General features: G+C 51.3%; 1 protein-coding gene across 1 annotated transcript; it reads right to left on the reverse strand.

Annotated features, from left to right (window-relative positions):
- On the reverse strand, window positions 1–15699 carry TRIB3 (tribbles pseudokinase 3). The gene is made up of 4 exons (XM_033153840.1): window positions 15669–15699; window positions 6191–6484; window positions 2465–2757; window positions 1–874 (listed from the first exon to the last, which is right to left on the reverse strand). The coding sequence occupies exons 2-4, from the start codon at window positions 6482–6484 to the stop codon at window positions 379–381; spliced, it is 1083 nt and encodes a 360-aa protein (XP_033009731.1). The 5' UTR covers window positions 15669–15699; the 3' UTR covers window positions 1–378.
- Window positions 15700–17022: the final 1323 nt, after the last annotated feature.

Consider the following 17022-nt stretch of genomic DNA (forward strand, 5'->3'; position numbering starts at 1 on the left):
GGAGCTGCAGTCCTTAGTTTCAGAGTCCCGCAGGGCTGCTAAGAAGCACCCATTTTCTCAACGCAGGAGAGTTTTGCTGGTGGCGATAAAGAGTTCCAGAACGGTCCTTTGGCACGTGCGAACGAGCGCGCCACGAAGCGTGCGCCGTGACGCGAGGGAGGCCATCGTCCCTGACCTGGATGTCAAAGCACCCGTCCTCCCAGTTTGCTGGCAAATGTGACTGTTGCCTTAGCTTGAAGACACTTCTTTCTGGGGCACGACCCTGGCGAGGGAACTGAAGGGTGAAAGGGGGGGTCTCCCTTCCATGGTTCATGGCTAGCCAGGCCAAGACAAGAGCCACCCTGTTGCTCCTTTGTCCATCTCGTTCTCCTCGGCAGCTCAGCTGTACAGTCCCCCCTCCTCTTCCTCTTTGGCCTTGACCTCCCTCAAGCCCCCCACGTCCGGGACCACCTGCTCCAGCCCCTGATCTCTGGAGGGCCCGCTCCACGAGCCCTCGGGGGTGCTGCCAGGAGCCAGCCATGGGTGCAACAGGATCCCGCTGGCTGTGAGCCTCTCAGATGGGTCCTTCCGCAGGAGGCAGCGGATGAGGCAGCGGGCTTTGGGCGAGAGGTCCTCGGGGACGGCAAAGCGCCCGCGGCGGATCTTGCCGAAGAGAGACAGGGGCTTGGTGTCTTGGAAGGGGTAGCACCCCACGAGGAGGGTATAGAGCACCACACCCAGGCTCCAGACGTCAGCAGCCTTGCCAGAGTAGGACGTCTTGGAGCTGAGGATCTCGGGACCCACGTAGGCCGGGCAGCCGTGTTTGTCCACCAAGGAGTCGTCGGGACCATTCAGCAAACACGAGTCCTCCAGATTCTCCAGCAGCAGTTTGGATCTGGGCAGAAATCCAAGGCGAGAGTTAGCCAGAGATCACTCAAAAGGCAGAATGAAATGGAATACAATGGGGAAAGCACCCCTAATTTTGCAACTGGGAAAGCTGAATTCTGCAATAGGGATGGATCAGTCAAGCTTCTGGGAGCAGATTCACAGTTTGGTTGCGTAACTGATGGATTCCCCCTTTTCTTGGTTTTACAGAATTTGGGTTCTCCTCCGCACCCCCCGATCTATTTGAATGATTCTGTTGGGGAAGAACCACAAGACTCCAAAAACATTTTAGGAGGAATATAGGCAGGTATGGCACAAACATTAAAAAAAACCAACAACTCTGGACACTTAATTTGGATCAGTCAATGTGCAATAGCCGTAAACCTGAGTACTGAACTGTACGATTGCATCTTACTTATGCAGGAGTTCAGTTCAAAGGGTCCTACGTGTACATGATAATTTATTGTACCCAAATCCTTGGAACCACCCTGCAGCTATTGGGTTGGAGAAAGGAAGGAAGGAAGGAAGGAAGGAAGGAAGGAAGGGCATTCTGAGCACTCTCAGAGCCTACAGAGAGCTTAAAAGCTCTTTATGCACTAGGTAACCCTAAGCAGACCTGTTGCAAAAAGAGCTTTTAAGCTCTCTGCCTAGCTTGAAGTTAACTTGCTGTCCTGGACAGGGTGGATGCAAAGGAATGGTGGGAGGAGCTACCTGGAGAACCCCCAAGGGAGGAAGGCTCAGAGCCCGGGAGGGGTGGTGAGACGACGATGAGTGGTCAGAGGGAGAAGACAGGGAAGAGGCAACAGGGCTTAGTGAGCGGGGAGAGTCTGTGGCAGAGAGCAGTCCAGAATCATAGGCAGAAGTGGAAGCAGGAGGGTGGGGATGGGGAAGACAAGAAGCAGAGAGGAGTCTGGCTGGTTTCTCCCCTTCCCGCTGCAACAAGCTCTCTTCCTGCCTGGTCTCCCAGAACCAGGAGAGGCATAAAGTGAGAGGAGCAAAGGAGCGGAAGGATATACAGGCACAGTCTCTGATTGCTTGGAAAACACCCTGGAGAGGAGGAGACATAATCTTTGGGGAGGTGGGGGCCTTTAGTCTCGGCAACCGATACACGGGAGCAAGACCTGAGTTGCTGCGCTCATTAGGCCTGACACTCCTGTGCAGATCCTGTTTTGCTAATAAAGCGTTAACTCCAGAAATATCCTGATTCTGTGTATTAGCAATTGGAGGGTGGGCCACAAAGGAATATTCTGAACAACACAATCCTAGCCATGTCTATTCAGAAGTTCCATTGTCTTCAAGGGGCACAGCTCCCAGGTAGTTGTGCATTATGGCTTTACTTTTCAACTAGACATGGATGGGATTGCCCTGCAATTGGTTTTACTTTGTAATCACCGCCTTAATTAAACAAGAAACAGCTTTCTCGGTGTGATTTACTGCTGGCTCGCTCGCGGCAGTTTCCACCAGCCTGCCTTCAACTGCGTATGGTTGAAATCGCGCAAGTTAAATGCACCTCTGATGCGCTCGTGCCACACAGAATGTCCCGGGGAGCTGAGCAAGCAGGCAGGGAAGTGTCAACAGGCGCCCCTTCTCATCCCCTCACCTTTCTCGGTCAGCAAACACGAATTTTCGCAGCTTGAGGTCCCGGAGGACCACCCCGTGCTGGTGGCAGTGGGCAACCGCTTCGGCCATCTGACGGAAGAGGACAGCAGCCTCGGGCTCGGGAAGGCGCTTGCACCGCCGCACATAGTTGTGCATGTCGTCCCTCCCGGGCTGGAAGAAGACGTAAATGTTCTGGTCCCCGGCAATCACATCCGCCACACGGGCGATGCTGGGATGAGCTGGAAGGGCGGCGTAAGGGGCCAGCACCTCCGGGTAGCTCTTGGCTGGGTAGACCTAAAAACAAGGAGCAAATTGTTACAAGTAAGCAAATGTGCAGAACAAGCGCAAAAGAAGCGTGCAGTTAACCTGTGGAACTCGCTGCCACGGTAGGCAGTGGCATAGCTGTCAACTTTCCCCTTTTTTAAAGGGAAATTCCATTATTCCGAATAGGATTCCTCGCAAGAAAAGGGAAAAGTTGACAGCTATGCAGTGGTGGTTTTGAAAGACAAATCCATGGGCACTCTTAACAGCGCAATCCTATCCATGTCTGCTTGGAAGTAAAGCAATCGTTCACTTCTACCTAGGGGTAGGGCCCCTTGAACACAATGGGACTTACTTCAGAGTAGACATGGATAGCTTTGTTAAGTGTGTTTTTCTGTTTTTCTCTCCACCCAAAAAATGCTGATGCATAAAATCCGTTCCCTTCTTTCAGAGGTCATTATTGTTTAGACACTCCTTTCCAATGTTAATTTTCGCTTTTTAACCCATCAGTACTTCTTGGCTTTTTGATGTTTTTAAATGGATACTTTTTGTTGCTTCTACTCTTATATATTGCATACATGAAAGTGTGAATTATGGCTTTACTTTCAATTAGACATGGATGGCATTGCCCTGCCGATTGGTATTACTTTGTAATCACCGCCTTTATTAAATAAGAAACAGCTATTTTATTGTCCAGTGACAGAAAACCTTGCATTTTTTTCCTCTGTATATCTTGCTGGTCCCTAACTGGAGAAAAATAACAATTCTCCGTTTAATAGAAACTCTTTAGAGAAAAGGATGTGTGTGTGTCTCCTTTCTTTCTTTATTCAACTCCCCTTTCATTCTGCACCAATAGAGTTGCGGCCATTTTTGTCCATGGTTCACTAATTCCCCCAAAAAAGTGCCCAGAGAGAAAAGCAGGAGTGCCACACAAAACAAAATTGGTGTTGAAAAATTAAAGTCTTTGGTGAGCTTAAGGCAGAGGAGGGGTTGGGGAGCTGGGCTTCCCTCCTTCCAAACAGAACACCCCCTCCCCTCCATAAACACATAATACTCAACTCTCTTTTCACAGTAAAAAAGTAAACTTTGTGGGTTGGAAGTTGGAGGAAAGAGAGTATTTCAGAAACAATGGCCGGCTCAAAGCGGGCGTGACATTCCATGTTCAGCCAGCAGGTGTCAGCGATGCTCAGCCGCTAGCAGCTCTGCCAAAAAACAGCATCTTTAGGGAAAAATAATATTGTGGCACAAGACACACAAATTTATCACGGACTAAGGCAGCTTCGCCAAGCCAGTGCCCGCCAGATGTTTTGGACTGCAGCTCCTATTAGCCGCAGTCAGTGTGCATCCAAAACATACAGGTGAAACTCGAAAAATTAGAATATCTTGGAAAGGTTCATTTCTTTCAGTAATTTCAACATAAAAGGTGAAACTAATATATGAGATCACCTTGCCGACAAAGGTCCGTATAGTTAAAGCTATGGTTTTTCCCAGTAGTAATGTACAGAAGTGAGAGCTGGACCATCAAGAAGGCTGATCGCCGAAGAACTGATGCTTTTGAATTATGGTGCTGGAGGAGACTCTTGAGAGTCCCATGGACTGCAAGAAGATCAAACCTATCCATTCTCAAGGAAATCGGCCCTGAGTGCTCACTAGAAGGACAGATCCTGAAGTTGAGGCTCCAGTACTTTGGCCACCTCATGAAAAGAGAAGACTCCCTGGCAAAGACCCTGATGTTGGGAAAGATGGAGGGCACAAGGAGAAGGGGACGACAGAGGATGAGATGGTTGGACAGTGGTCTCGAAGCGACTGGCATGAGTTTGGCCAAACTGCGGGAGACAGTGGAGGATAGGCGTGCCTGGCGTGCTCTGGTCCATGGGGTCACGAAGAGTCGGACACGACTGAACGACTGAACAACAACAAAATATATGAGATAGACTCATGACATGCAAAGCGAGATATGTCAAGCCTTTATTGGTTATAATTGTGATGATTATGGCGTACAGCTGATGAGAACCCCAAATCAACAATCTCAATTTTGGGGTTTTCATCAGCTTCACGCCATAATCATCACAATTATAAAAACAAAGGCTTGACATATCTCGCTTTGCATGTCAGGAGTCTATCTCATATATTAAACTCCAGTAGCTAATGAAAACAATTGCTTACATAAATGGACTTTTCCACGATATTCTAATTTTTTGAGTTTCACCTGTATAGAGGGCACCGGCTGGGCAAGGCTGGCATAATCATTCATAGACTCTAGACCACAAGTGACTATTATGCACCATTATAAAGTTGTTTGCCTTTAAAGTGCCATAGGACTCTTCCTTGTTCAACAAAGGGTTAACAAAATACCCCCCTCCCCAACACACATAGCCTCGTTCAAAGAGGCAATTTTGAAAATGGCAGGATGGAAGATACCAGCTTGTTGCTTACTCCACAAAGGAAGGACCAAAGCTCAGTGACAGAGCATCTGTCCTGCATGTAGAACGTCCCAGGTTCAATCTCCAGGTTCAGAAAGACCCCTGCCTGAAACCCCATTAAGCTGCTGCCAGCCAGAGCGGGCAATACTGAGCTAGATGGACGGATGGTGTGACTCGGTTATTTTAGAATTGCACCGTGGGCTACAAAAACCTTCAAGTCCAAAGTTACCAGCCTTGAGGCAAAGAGGGACAATTCTGAGTTTCAAAAAAGCATTTTAAAATGCAGTGTCTGCGAGAGACAAGGCTAAGCAGTAAACCCTACACAAATCTGGAGTCCCTAAGACGGTTGGATGGCGCTTTGTCTGCCTCCTTCTGGCATCTCCTGCAGCCAAGCTGGGGCCAAACGTCTTGCTCTGCTTCCCTTTGGACCACATCAGTCAGGCCGAGAGGGGGGTCTTATTGTCTGGGCAGCCCAGGACCTTCAGACACACTGCCCAGGCTTGTGTCCCAAGGAGATGCATTTTAAATAAAAGGACACATTCTACTCATGTAAAAACATGCTGATTCCCGGACCGTCCGCGGGCCGGATTGAGAAGATGATTGGGCCGGATCCAGCCCCCGAGCCTTAGTTTGCCTACCTGTGACCTTATCCCTTATATGCCCAGCAGGATCACTACAGCCTGCAGAAGACTTCATCCTGCAAGATACAAAGATCTCAGAAGCTCCTTCCACATTAAATCGGAGCAGGGCTTTTTACTGTGGCTGCCCCTGTATACGGTAGATACAACAGGTCCCTATTTCCACTTTCTGGAAACAACCGCAGACATTTCTGTTCCAATAGTTCTCCCAGCGGGATGGATAAGTGTTTTTCCACGAGTTTCCATTGCACATTGTTCTTCGTTTCGTTTTAAATGCACTTGCTGATTTTATTGCACATTGCCTTGAGGCGACTGTGCGAGGTGAGTAATAATAATAATAATAATAATAATAATAACGGGAAACAGGTCAGGAAAAAACATCATTTTCTCCAGCAGGTTTCCTACCTTGCAGGTATATTCTGCCTCCGTGTGTCTGTCCACAGCCCTGTAGCAGCGGCTGCCTTCGGTGGCCTCTAGAAGGATATATGGGCCAATCTGGGATATCCTCGACTCCTGGTCTGTGGCAGGAGGGGGGCTAGAGGCAAGGGGTTGGAGGCAAGGGCTTGGGCTTGGCAGCAGGCTGAGACGCGGGCGCTTGGGTCCTGGGATGCTGGTCTCAGGTGCATCGTCAAAGTCCAGCCGCTGCTTCTTCTTCTGCGATGCAACCACCAGAGGGCACTCCTGCGCAAGCAGACTCATCTGGAGGGGGGAAATTAGGAGAGCAAGGGGTTAAATCAAAAGGGTCAAGGGGGCACAACCAGATGACCAAGGGAGCTAAGACCCCTTAATGCGTAATACCCATTCTGCACTTGATCATTTATTGTGGCAGCACCAGAACTTTGGAACTCCCTGCCTATTGATATCGGCGGTTCGAATCCCCGCGACGGGGTGAGCTCCCGTTGCTCGGTCCCAGCTCTTGTCCCCCTAGCAGTTCAAAAGCACATCAAAGTGCAAGTAGATAAATAGGTACCACTCCGGTGGGAAGGTAAACGGCGTTTCTGTGCGCTGCCCTGGTTCGCCAGAAGCGGCTTAGTCATGCTGGCCACATGACCCAGAAGCTGTACGCCGGCTCCCTCGGCCAGTAAAGCGAGATGAGCGCCGCAACCCCAAAGTCGTCCAAGACTGGACCTAACGGTCAGGGGTCCCTTTACCTTTAATCTTTTCGGCACCCGCTTAAAACATTTTTGTTTAGGCAAGCCCACCCAGATATTTAGAAAGCTGGTGCGAGTTTTTTTTAATCTGTTTTTTGTCTATTGCTACTTTAATTTTTGGAAAATCTTAAATTGATGTTCATCTTTCCTATCGATAATTTTATAATTTTATCTTTTTAGTAACCCACTTTTCCCCTCTGTTAACTTATTTACGGATACTTATTCTTGTCCCTACCATTCTCACCTTACAGTACCTTCCCAATAAGAGCAGACTGACTCTCGGGATGCTACAAACACCAATTTTCACTTGGTTGTAGAAGTCATAACTGAGCAGCACTGTGGGGGGTGCCAGTGCCACATTTACAAATCAGCTAAACAAGCTAAAGATGAGGGCACCACTCTCTTGGGGCCCCCCAAAAAATTAAAGGAAAAAAACCCAACTGCATGTACATTTCCAAAACATGAGCTAAAAAACAAAATAAAACCTACGTACAGCAACAGTGTTTTGTGTTGTGTAGGCTCCTATTTGTTATGCGCAAATGGCTTTAGAAACCCATAAATTACCATATAGCATATATTCAACACAAAAAAACAGCAACAATTTGTTGTTGACAAAGTACAGCTGGACATATAAAGAGCCCCATTACTTTCAGGAGCTTAGGGCCTCGTCAAACATAAATCTGGCCCTGGGGCATGCACACCCACCCACACAGCCCCCCCCCGGTGAGACTGACCATCACAATAACCAGTGGCAAGTAGTTCTGCAGGTGCTACTTGTGCAATGGGGGGGGGGGAGGATAATCACGGTGCCTGGGCATGCAACTGACCATCACAATAACCAGTGGCAATGAGTTCTGCAGGGGCTACTTGTGCCATGTTGGGGTGGGGGGGGTCACGTTGCCTGGGCATCCAAAGGTAAGAACAGCCCTGCTGGGTGCATTCCACACACAAGCCATAGAGGGAAATTCGCCAGCCTGCCAAGGTAGCCATGCCAACCCTGTTTGCTGCCAACGAGTCATTAGAGGACAGAGTTTATGAGCTGTCATTGCTGCCTCTCGTGGCAGATGCTGGCAGCTTGGGAGAACAATGGTGCGAGCAATGTTTTGCATGTACAATGAGGCATGAGGGTGTTTGCCTCAGGGATGGGTGGGTATTGAATCACTCGGTGAACAGCAACAAGGAGGAGAGGCCTGGTGACACACAGCAAGGTGGTCAGAGTGTTGGCAGCCAGACTGGTGACTGGGAACGGCTGCCAAGATCATATAACACCGGTCCTCAGGGGCATAGCAAGGGGGGCGGAGGGCCCCGGGCAGTGCCCCTGCTGGGGGTGACACATGGGGGGGGTGGCCCCGCCCCCTGGGCTTGTTTCCCCCTTTTTAAAATTTTTAATTTTTTTTTCTTTTTAGGCTATTTTCGGCACTGCCGGGGCGGAGCCACAGGGGCGGCCAGCGAGGGGAGGGTGACACCCCTCCTCGCTGGCCGCCCCTGCAGCTCCACCCCGGCAGCGCTGAAAATAGCCCTCCCCCTTCCAGCGGCGGAGCTCGGCATGGAGGCAAGGGGCGGGCCAGTGAGGTGGGGTGCCACCCCCTCCTCGCTGGCCCGCCCCTTGCCTCTTTGCCGAGCTCCGCTGCTGGCTGGCTTGCGGAGCCGGGGCATGGAGAGGGGCGGGCCAGCGAGGAGGGACACCCCTCCTCGCTGGCCCGTCCCTCTCCCTGCCCTGACTTGCGCTCCGCCAAGGGAGCCCGGGCAGTGGATTCGGGAGTCTTTGCAGCCCACAGAGACTCCCGAATCCGCCGCCCAGCACCCCTTCGTGCAGCGGCTGCTCACGCAGGCAGGAGCAGCCGTGGCACGAAGGGGTGCCGCCGCCCGACAACCCCGGAGGCGGGGCGTCGCGTACGTCATGACGCACGCACGCACCGCGATGCCCCGCCCCCAGGGGTGCCTCTTGGCTTCCCGCCCCAGGCAGCCAAGGGGCTAAGAATGCCGCTGCCGGTCCTGAAAGAGCTACATTGGCTCCCTGTACGTTTCCAGGCACAATTCAAAGTGTTGGTGCTGACCTTTAAAGCCCTAATCGACCTCGGCCCAGTATACCTGAGGGAGCGTCTCCACCCCCATCGAAACAAAATAAAACAATTCCTTCCAGTAGCACCTTAGAGTATGAGCTTTCATGTGCATGCACACTTCTTCAACCCCATCGTTCTGCCTGGACACTGAGTTCCAGCGCCGAGGGCCTTCTGGCGGTTCCCTCCCTGTGAGAAGCGAGGTTACAGGGAACCAGGCAGAGGGCCTTCTCTGTAGTGGCGCCTGCCCCGTGGAATGCCCTCCCAGCAGATGTCAAGGCGATAAGCAACTATCTTACTTTTAAAAGACACCTGAAGGCAGCCCTGTTTAGGGAGGTTTTTAATCTTTGCTTTTGTGTTTTTAATATCCTGTTAGGAGCTGCCCAGAGCAGCTGGGGAGGCCCGGCCAGATGGTCAGGGTATAAGTAATATATTTATTATTACTACTACTACTACTAAAAAAGGTAAAGGGACCCCTGACCATTAGGTCCAGTTGTGGACGACTCTGTTGTTGCGGCACTCATCTCACTTTACTGGCCGAGGGAGCCGTTGTACAGCTTCCGGGTCATGTGGCCAGCATGACTAAGCTGCTTCTGGTGAACCAGAGCAGCGCACAGAAACACCATTTACCTTCCCACCGGAGCGGTACCTATTTATCTACTTGCACTTTGTGCTTTTGAACTGCTAGGTTGGCAGGAGCAGGGACCGAGCAACGGGAGCTCACCCCGTCGCAGAGATTCAAACCGCCAACCTTCTGATCACCAAGCCCTAGGCTCAGTGGCGCTACTACTAATACTCCTTAAACCATGGTTACAGTCACCAAAATGGAATGCTTATTTGCCATTTGGGGGCCAGACAGCTCAAAAGTCGCATTTTTCCATACGACTTTTTGCTACCTGAAATTCATTCTGATTGTGCAGATGAAATACCATGGATGGGATTCTACAGGATGCGTTGCTAGTGTGTGAGAACAGGCAAGATCCAAGGATCTCCAGGCATGCATCTCCAGAGGGTGGAGACGTCTGGCGCCATCCTGCCATCCAGGCATCTTCGCTTGGTCACAAGTGGCCAGTAGGCAGGTGCGAAATGTGCCTGGCAAATTTCGAAAGCTGGAAGAGTCAACCCCCCGTCCTCCAAGGATTCAGCTCCATGCATTTCCGGGATTCCAGACAGGTGTGTCTCCCAGCCCTACCTGGAGATGCCTGGGATGAAACCTGGAACCTTCTACATACGAAGCAGGTGTCCTGCCACTGACCCGTGGCCCCTGCTCGCCCAAGGTGATGGAAGGGGGCTGATGGAGAGGGAGGCTGGGTGTGGAAGGAGAAAGGCAGCCCAGCAGTTTGGGGGCTAGGATGGAGACATCCAACTAGGCTTCATGTTGGAAGAATCAGGAGAAGTAAAATATTCACGCAGTGCATAGTTAAACTATGGAACTCCCTCCCACAGGATGCAGGGATGGCCACCAAACTGGGTGCCTTTAAAAGAGGATTGGATATATTCATAGAATCATAGAATCATATAGTTGGAAGAGACCAAAAGGGCCATCCAGTCCAACCCCCTGCCAAGCAGGAAACACCACCAAAGCATTCCTGACAGATGGCTGTCAAGCCTCCGCTTAAAGACCTCCAAAGAAGGAGACTCCACCACACTCCTTGGCAGCAAATTCCACTGTCCAACAGCTCTCACTGTCAGGAAGTTCTTCCTAATGTTTAGGTGGAATCTTCTTTCTTGTAGTTTGAATCCATTGCCCCGTGTCTGCTTCTCTGGAGCAGCAGAAAACAACCTTTCACCCTCCTCCATATGACATCCTTTTGTATATTTGAACATGGCTATCATATCACTCCTTAACCTTCTCTTCTCCAGGCTAAACATACCCAGCTCCCTAAGCCGTTCCTCATAAGGCATCGTTTCCAGGCCTTTGAGCATTTTGGTTGCCCTCTTCTGGACACGTTCCAGCTTGTCAATATCCTTCTTGAACTGTGGTGCCCAGAACTGGACACAGTATTCCAGGTGAGGTCTGACCAGAGCGGAATACAGTGGTACTATTACTTCCCTTGATCTAGATGCTATACTCCTATTGATGCAGCCCAGAATTGCATTGGCTTTTTTAGCTGCTGCATCACACTGTTGACTCATGTCAAGTTTGTGGTCTACCAAGACTCCTAGATCCTTTTCACATGTATGTACTGCTCTCAAGCCAAGTGTCACCCATCCTGTGTTTGAAGGAGAGGGCTCTTGGTGGCTATATGCTGCCTCGAGGATCGAATACCAGTTGCTGGAAGGAAGAGTGGTCTTGCTTGCAGGTTCCCCAAATGGGCATCTGGGCTGGCTGGCCACTGCAAGAACAAAATGCTGGAGCAGGTGGGCCCCCTGTGGCCTGATCCTGCAGGCTCTTCTCCAGAGACCTGCAAACTACATAGGCTCCCAAAGCCTCTCTGCAGAATGGAGGACATGGGAAGCTGGAAAAGGTGCCCTGCCTCTCCCAGGAGCGGCCCCTGATCTCGCTCGCCGAACGAGAGGAGCGGCCATCAACCTGAGAGGGGAGTTAGAAGCAAACGACGTCTCTTCTGCCCAGGTTAAGTCAAGGTGCAATACACCTCCGGGCACTCGGGCATTGTGGGAGATACATGTGCAAGGATTTGCAAAAGGACATCATTTGCACACACATAATTGAATGTGGTGGAGCTGTGGGTTAAACCACAGAGCCTAGGGCTTGCTGATTGGAAGGTCGGTGGTTCGAATCCCCACGACGGGGTGAGCTCCCGTTGCTCGGTCCCTGCTCCTGCCCACCTAGCAGTTCGAAAGCACGTCAACGTGCAAGTAGATAAACAGGTACCACTCTGGCGGGAAGGTAAACGGTGTTTCTGTGCGCTGCTCTGGTTCGCCAGAAGCGGCTTAGTCATGCTGGCCACATAGAATCATAGAATCCTAGAGTTGGAAGAGACCACAAGGGCCATCCAGTCCAACCCCCTGCCAAGCAGGAAACACCATCAAAGCATTCCTGACAGATGGCTGTCAAGCCTCTGCTTCAAGACCTCCAAAGAAGGAGACTCCACCACACTCCTTGGCAGCAAATTCCACTGCCGAACAGCTCTCACTGTCAGGAAGTTCTTCCTAATGTTTAGGTGGAATCTTCTTTCTTGTAGTTTGAATCCATTGCCCCGTGTCCGCTTCTCTGGAGCAGCAGAAAACAACCTTTCACCCTCCTCTATATGACATCCTTTGATATATTTGAACGTGGCTATCATATCACTCCTTAACCTTCTCTTCTCCAGGCTAAACATGACCCAGAAGCTCCAGGCTAAACATGACCCAGAAGCTGTATACACACTGTCTCCCTCGGCCAATAAAGCGAGATGAGCGCCGCAACCCCAGAGTCGTCCGCGACTGGACCTAATGGTCAGGGCAGGGTCCCTTTGCCTTTACCTTTAACTGAATGCAGGAGGCGAAGGGAGGCTGCCTTTTCCGTCACTACAAGCTGCCTGCAGGCACTGCCTTCCAAAACAGGGAGCAGAGAGGTTTCCAGAGCTGTATGCAACCGGAAGCGAGTGCCAGCCTCAAGGCTCCAAATGTCTCCAGAGAGACTGCAGGGAGGAGCCTGCAGCTATCTCTCTTTCACTTGCTCTCATCAGCAAGGAAAAGAAATGGATGATGCAAACAGGGCGCAAGTTCCCCAGCCTCCAGCCCCCCCACCCACCCTCTGCCGACCCGGGAACAAGGTTGCCTTGAGGTCACAGCATTCCTCTCGGCAACATGATCTCTGCATTCCCCAACCTGCATTCCTGAGAAAAGGCTCTGAGCTCTCCAGGACAAAGCAAGGAAAGAATCACTCTGTCTATGCTCAAAGCCCCGCTCGGCCGCTCTCTTAGTTTCTGTTTCACACTCAGCACAGATCCAGAACTGGACTTTAGTATACACACACAAACACCCTTAAAAGTACACTATAAAGGTTTGCTTATATTTAAAGGTAAAGGTAAAGGGACCCCTGACCATTAGTTATATCATATTGCTTACATTTACTCACTTGCAAAAAATAATGATAATAAAATGCCACCCCTCTTTAAAAATTAGCAGGGCAGTTAACAGCATAAAATTTCTTTCCAGTAGCACCTAGAGACCAACTGAGTTTGTTCTTGGTATGAGCTTTCGTGTGCATGCACACGAAAGCTCATACCAAGAACAAACTCAGTTGGTCTCTAGGTGCTACTGGAAAGAATTTTCTATTTTGTTTCGACTACGGCAGACCAACACGGCTACCCACCTGTAACCAGCATAAAAATTAACAGTTAAGATTACAAACACAACATATAACAGAAGAAATAAAACTTTCATTCCAAATCAGTAGCTGAAATCACCAAGTCAGTCGGTAGTCGTGCATGAGACTCTAATCATGGGTTCAAGGCCCACATTGGGTGAAGGATTCCTGCATTGCTGGGGGTTGGACTAGATGACCCGTAGGGTCCCTTCCAACGCTACAATTCTATGAAATCCAGACATCCACCGAATTGCCCCACTGGAAAAGCCTGGAACCAGGGACTCAGCCTTTCCTAAGTGCTCAAAGTGTGTTGCATGCACTATATCAGTAATTTTTACAACAGTCTCGTAGGCTAGGCCAATATCGCCACCTCCATGCTACAAGTGGGGGCCCAGGCTGATAAGAAAATGGTTTTCTGAAGGCCTCCTAGTCCATGGCTCCTGAGATATGGCTCAGTGACTTCCCAATTCGCACTCAATCTCCAGGGGGCAAACGTCACCTTATGGAAAAATAGCATTGTTTAAACCCAGCCCTCACTTTCCCCCCTCCCTAGGAAAACAGCAGTTTCTGCAAAGGGCACATTTTTAGTGGCAAAGCAGCAGAGGAGGGGTACTTAACCCCTTCCCTGCCAGCTGCTGCTTTCTGCTGGATCTGCTTCCCTCCCCAAACTAAGCTCCCAGGTGCGGCTTTGCAGTGGCAAATACACCTGCAATCCTGGTGCAGCTGGGGGGCAATTTGGAGCAAGAAAACAGCCAGCAGGATGCTCTAAGACCACCTTCCCCAACCTGGTGCCCTCCAGATGTTTTGCACTACAAATCCCATCAGCCCAAGCCAGCAATCATACACATATTCACATACAACGTGTCCTTTGGCTTTTGCAGCTAAACTGATTATCGCTACACCATCTTTTACTTCTGTCCTTCATTGCTAGTGACCGTGCTGTTCCTGAATTATTGATCCAGACTGACATGCAGTTGTATCCTATGGACTCCATCACAGTATCTGTCATGGTAAAAATATTTTGGGGAGGGGGGGCATTGCCATTCCTCAGCTGTTTTCCCCACTCACAACTAAGGCACCCCACCTCGCTCCAATTTCATTCAAAGAATAAAATAAACTCTGCACATGCTCAGATAAAAAGTATTCGTCTGACCCGAACCAGCAGACTCCACATGGAAGCCTTTGGAAAAAGTGGTGTGGGACAGTCCTCTGAGCACCGGCACCCTCTTTTAAAAGGGGCTGCCACTCACTTGGTCACCTGTGACTAGTTTAGGATCACCCCAGGCGACCAGAGAGGGGAAAGCTAATGCCATTTCGTTGCGCAACAGCTGGTTATGACTAAGGCAGGTATGTTAGTAAGAAAGGTTTTATTGGCTAATCGTTTTCGTGGACCTAATTTGCACGGCTTTTTTTTTTTTTTAAAGGCTCTTTCTCGCCTGTTGCATCAAACATTTTCTGAATTGCCTCGCCTCACCCGAGGCAACCGCAACTGTTTGCCGTGGAGGAAGTCTGAAGATTCATTGCGAGTCACTCCGTGATGTGATACTGACGGATATGTCTATATTTAATCAGCCGCAGGAAAGCTTCTGCTCCTCAACTGCGGGATCCAAGAGGCTGTTCTCCAGGAAAAGACTTAGCTGAGCCCAGGGGCCACATGTCAGGCACCCAAATTCAAGGCCGCCACTTTCTGCAGTTGCTGGAATCCTATGTCTGTTAATTAAACGGCTCTTTTTCCACACCGAGAACAAATATGCAAAGCTGCCTTATACCCAGCCAGCCACACAATCAGAATTGTATAGCTGCAAGGGATCCCCAGGGGCCATCTAGTCCAACCCCCCCCCCCACCACGCTAAAGAACCCCTGACTCGCTCAGCACCACCCACACTGGCTGGCAGCAGCTCTCCTGGGTTTCAGGTCGAGAGACCTATCTGGAGGTGCCTGGCACTGAACCTGGGACCTTCAGCAAGCAAAGCAGGTACTCTGCCCCTGGATTAGGCCCGGATGCCGCATCTGCTGGGTCCGCGCAGTCCTTTTGCCTAGAACGCTTCCTTCCTATTCCCAAATGCCTGGGTGCCCCTGGTGGGGCACAGTTTGGGACCCCTTGGCGCTGAAGGAAAGGCGCTTTGGATGCCAAGGCTGCCTCGGAGCATGGCCAGAGTGGAGCCCCTTTAGCCTGTTGCAGCAAAGACGGTAGTGGCTCGCCGGAGAGACACCCACACACCCACCCAGTGCCCAACCTGTGGGTCCTTCCTTGCCCCTTTCAGGGGCTGAAATCAGGTCCGGGGGCTAAGCGAGTCTCGATCGACCTCCCTCCACCCGAGATTCAGGTGGGGCCAACAACCGGTGCCCACCTGAGCCCCCTCCTCACCCCACCGCGATCTGCTTCGTCTTTCTTAGCGCCCAAAAGCCTTCTGTACCTTTGGCGGCGGCGGCGGCCTCGACGGCGTTCCCTATCTTTTTTTGGAGGGGGGGGTCCTTCTCTTGCCTTGTCGCCCCCTAACTCCGGAGTGCTTTTCCCACTTCCTTGACCGACGATCCTGCAGGGTAGGCGGATTCCAAGGGGAGGGGAGCAGCAACCAATCCAGAGGACCCCCACCTCGGGGTGGCGGCTAGGGTGGTATCCTGCTTCCCTCCCCGACTAAGGGCGACGGCAACAGCAACAGCGACGCTCCATGGTGCAAGCGGCGGCGAGGGAGCCGCGCAGCGAGCGAAATGCGCCGTCCCCGAGTGGCGAGCGCCTGCCTTTGTCTGCGCGGCCGCTGCGGCTCCTGGCCGCGCCGTCGAGGATGATGTAACTCCCGCAGCCGCGGCTCCGCCTCGGTCCGGCTGATGCGGCAGGCGGCGCGGATTGCACCAGGCAGCCGGGGAGCCGGGCTCCGCCCCGGCTCTAATGACACACGCCGCCCCGAGCCTGCAATCGCGCCCCGCCCAGCCCAGCGGCACCCGACACCCCAGCCGGGCGCCCCCTCGGGGTCGCTTGGCAAGCGGGTCGCGCCACGAGGGGCCGCCGGAAAGAAAGGCGTGGGACTAGTCTGGAAAGAGAGGGGCAACAGCCCAGGTCCGGAATTCATCTGCAGTTCTAGGCAGGAGCTCCCCCCTCTTAGAAGGGGGGGGGATCACTCGTGGAATTGTTAGGAGGGCCCCCCAAGGGTCATCAAGTCCAACCCCCAGCAATGCAGGAACCATAAAATTGCAGAGTTGGAAGGGACCCCCAAAGGTCATCTACTCCAACCCCTGCAAAGCAGAAAGAATAAAAGGGTCGGGAAACCAAGCCTTATGAGGAGCTGGGTGTGTTTAGACTTCAGAAGAGATATGAGAGCCATCTTCAAATATCTAAAAGGCTGTCACATGGAACAAGCTAGTTTTCCTCCTGCCCTGGAGGGTAGGACTCGAACCCATGGCTTCAAGTTACAAGAAAGGAGATTCCCACTAAACATCAGGAAGAGCTTTCTGAGTAAGAGCTGTTCAGCAGCGGAAGGGTCTCCTTTGGGAGGTTGTGGACTCTCCTTCCTTGGAGGTTTTTAAGCAGAGGTTGGCTGGCCATCTGTCATGGGTGCTTTAGCTGAGATTCCCGCATTTCAGGGGGTTGGACTGGATGACCCTTGGTGTCCCTTCCAGCTCTACAATTCTACGATTCAATGAAAATCTATTGTGCTAATGCTGTGAGGCTCTCCATTCTATGCTCAGGTTACATTTGTTGTTGTTTAGTCATTTAGTCGTGTCCGACTCTTCGTGACCCCATGGACCAGAGCATGCCAGGCACGCCTGTCT

The sequence above is a fragment of the Lacerta agilis genome, chromosome 6, assembly GCF_009819535.1.
Source record: "Lacerta agilis isolate rLacAgi1 chromosome 6, rLacAgi1.pri, whole genome shotgun sequence".
Classification (NCBI taxonomy): domain Eukaryota; kingdom Metazoa; phylum Chordata; class Lepidosauria; order Squamata; family Lacertidae; genus Lacerta; species Lacerta agilis.

Excerpts from the sequence above, each read along its gene's own strand:
- TRIB3 (XM_033153840.1), bottom strand. The coding sequence starts at position 6,484 with ATGAGTCTGCTTGCGCAGGAGTGCCCTCTGGTGGTTGCATCGCAGAAG. Across the intron at positions 2,758-6,190 it reads AGGCAGAATATACCTGCAAG|GTCTACCCAGCCAAGAGCTA; the intron begins GTAGGAAACCTG and ends CCTTGTTTTTAG. Across the intron at positions 875-2,464 it reads GTGTTTGCTGACCGAGAAAG|ATCCAAACTGCTGCTGGAGA; the intron begins GTGAGGGGATGA and ends ATTTCTGCCCAG.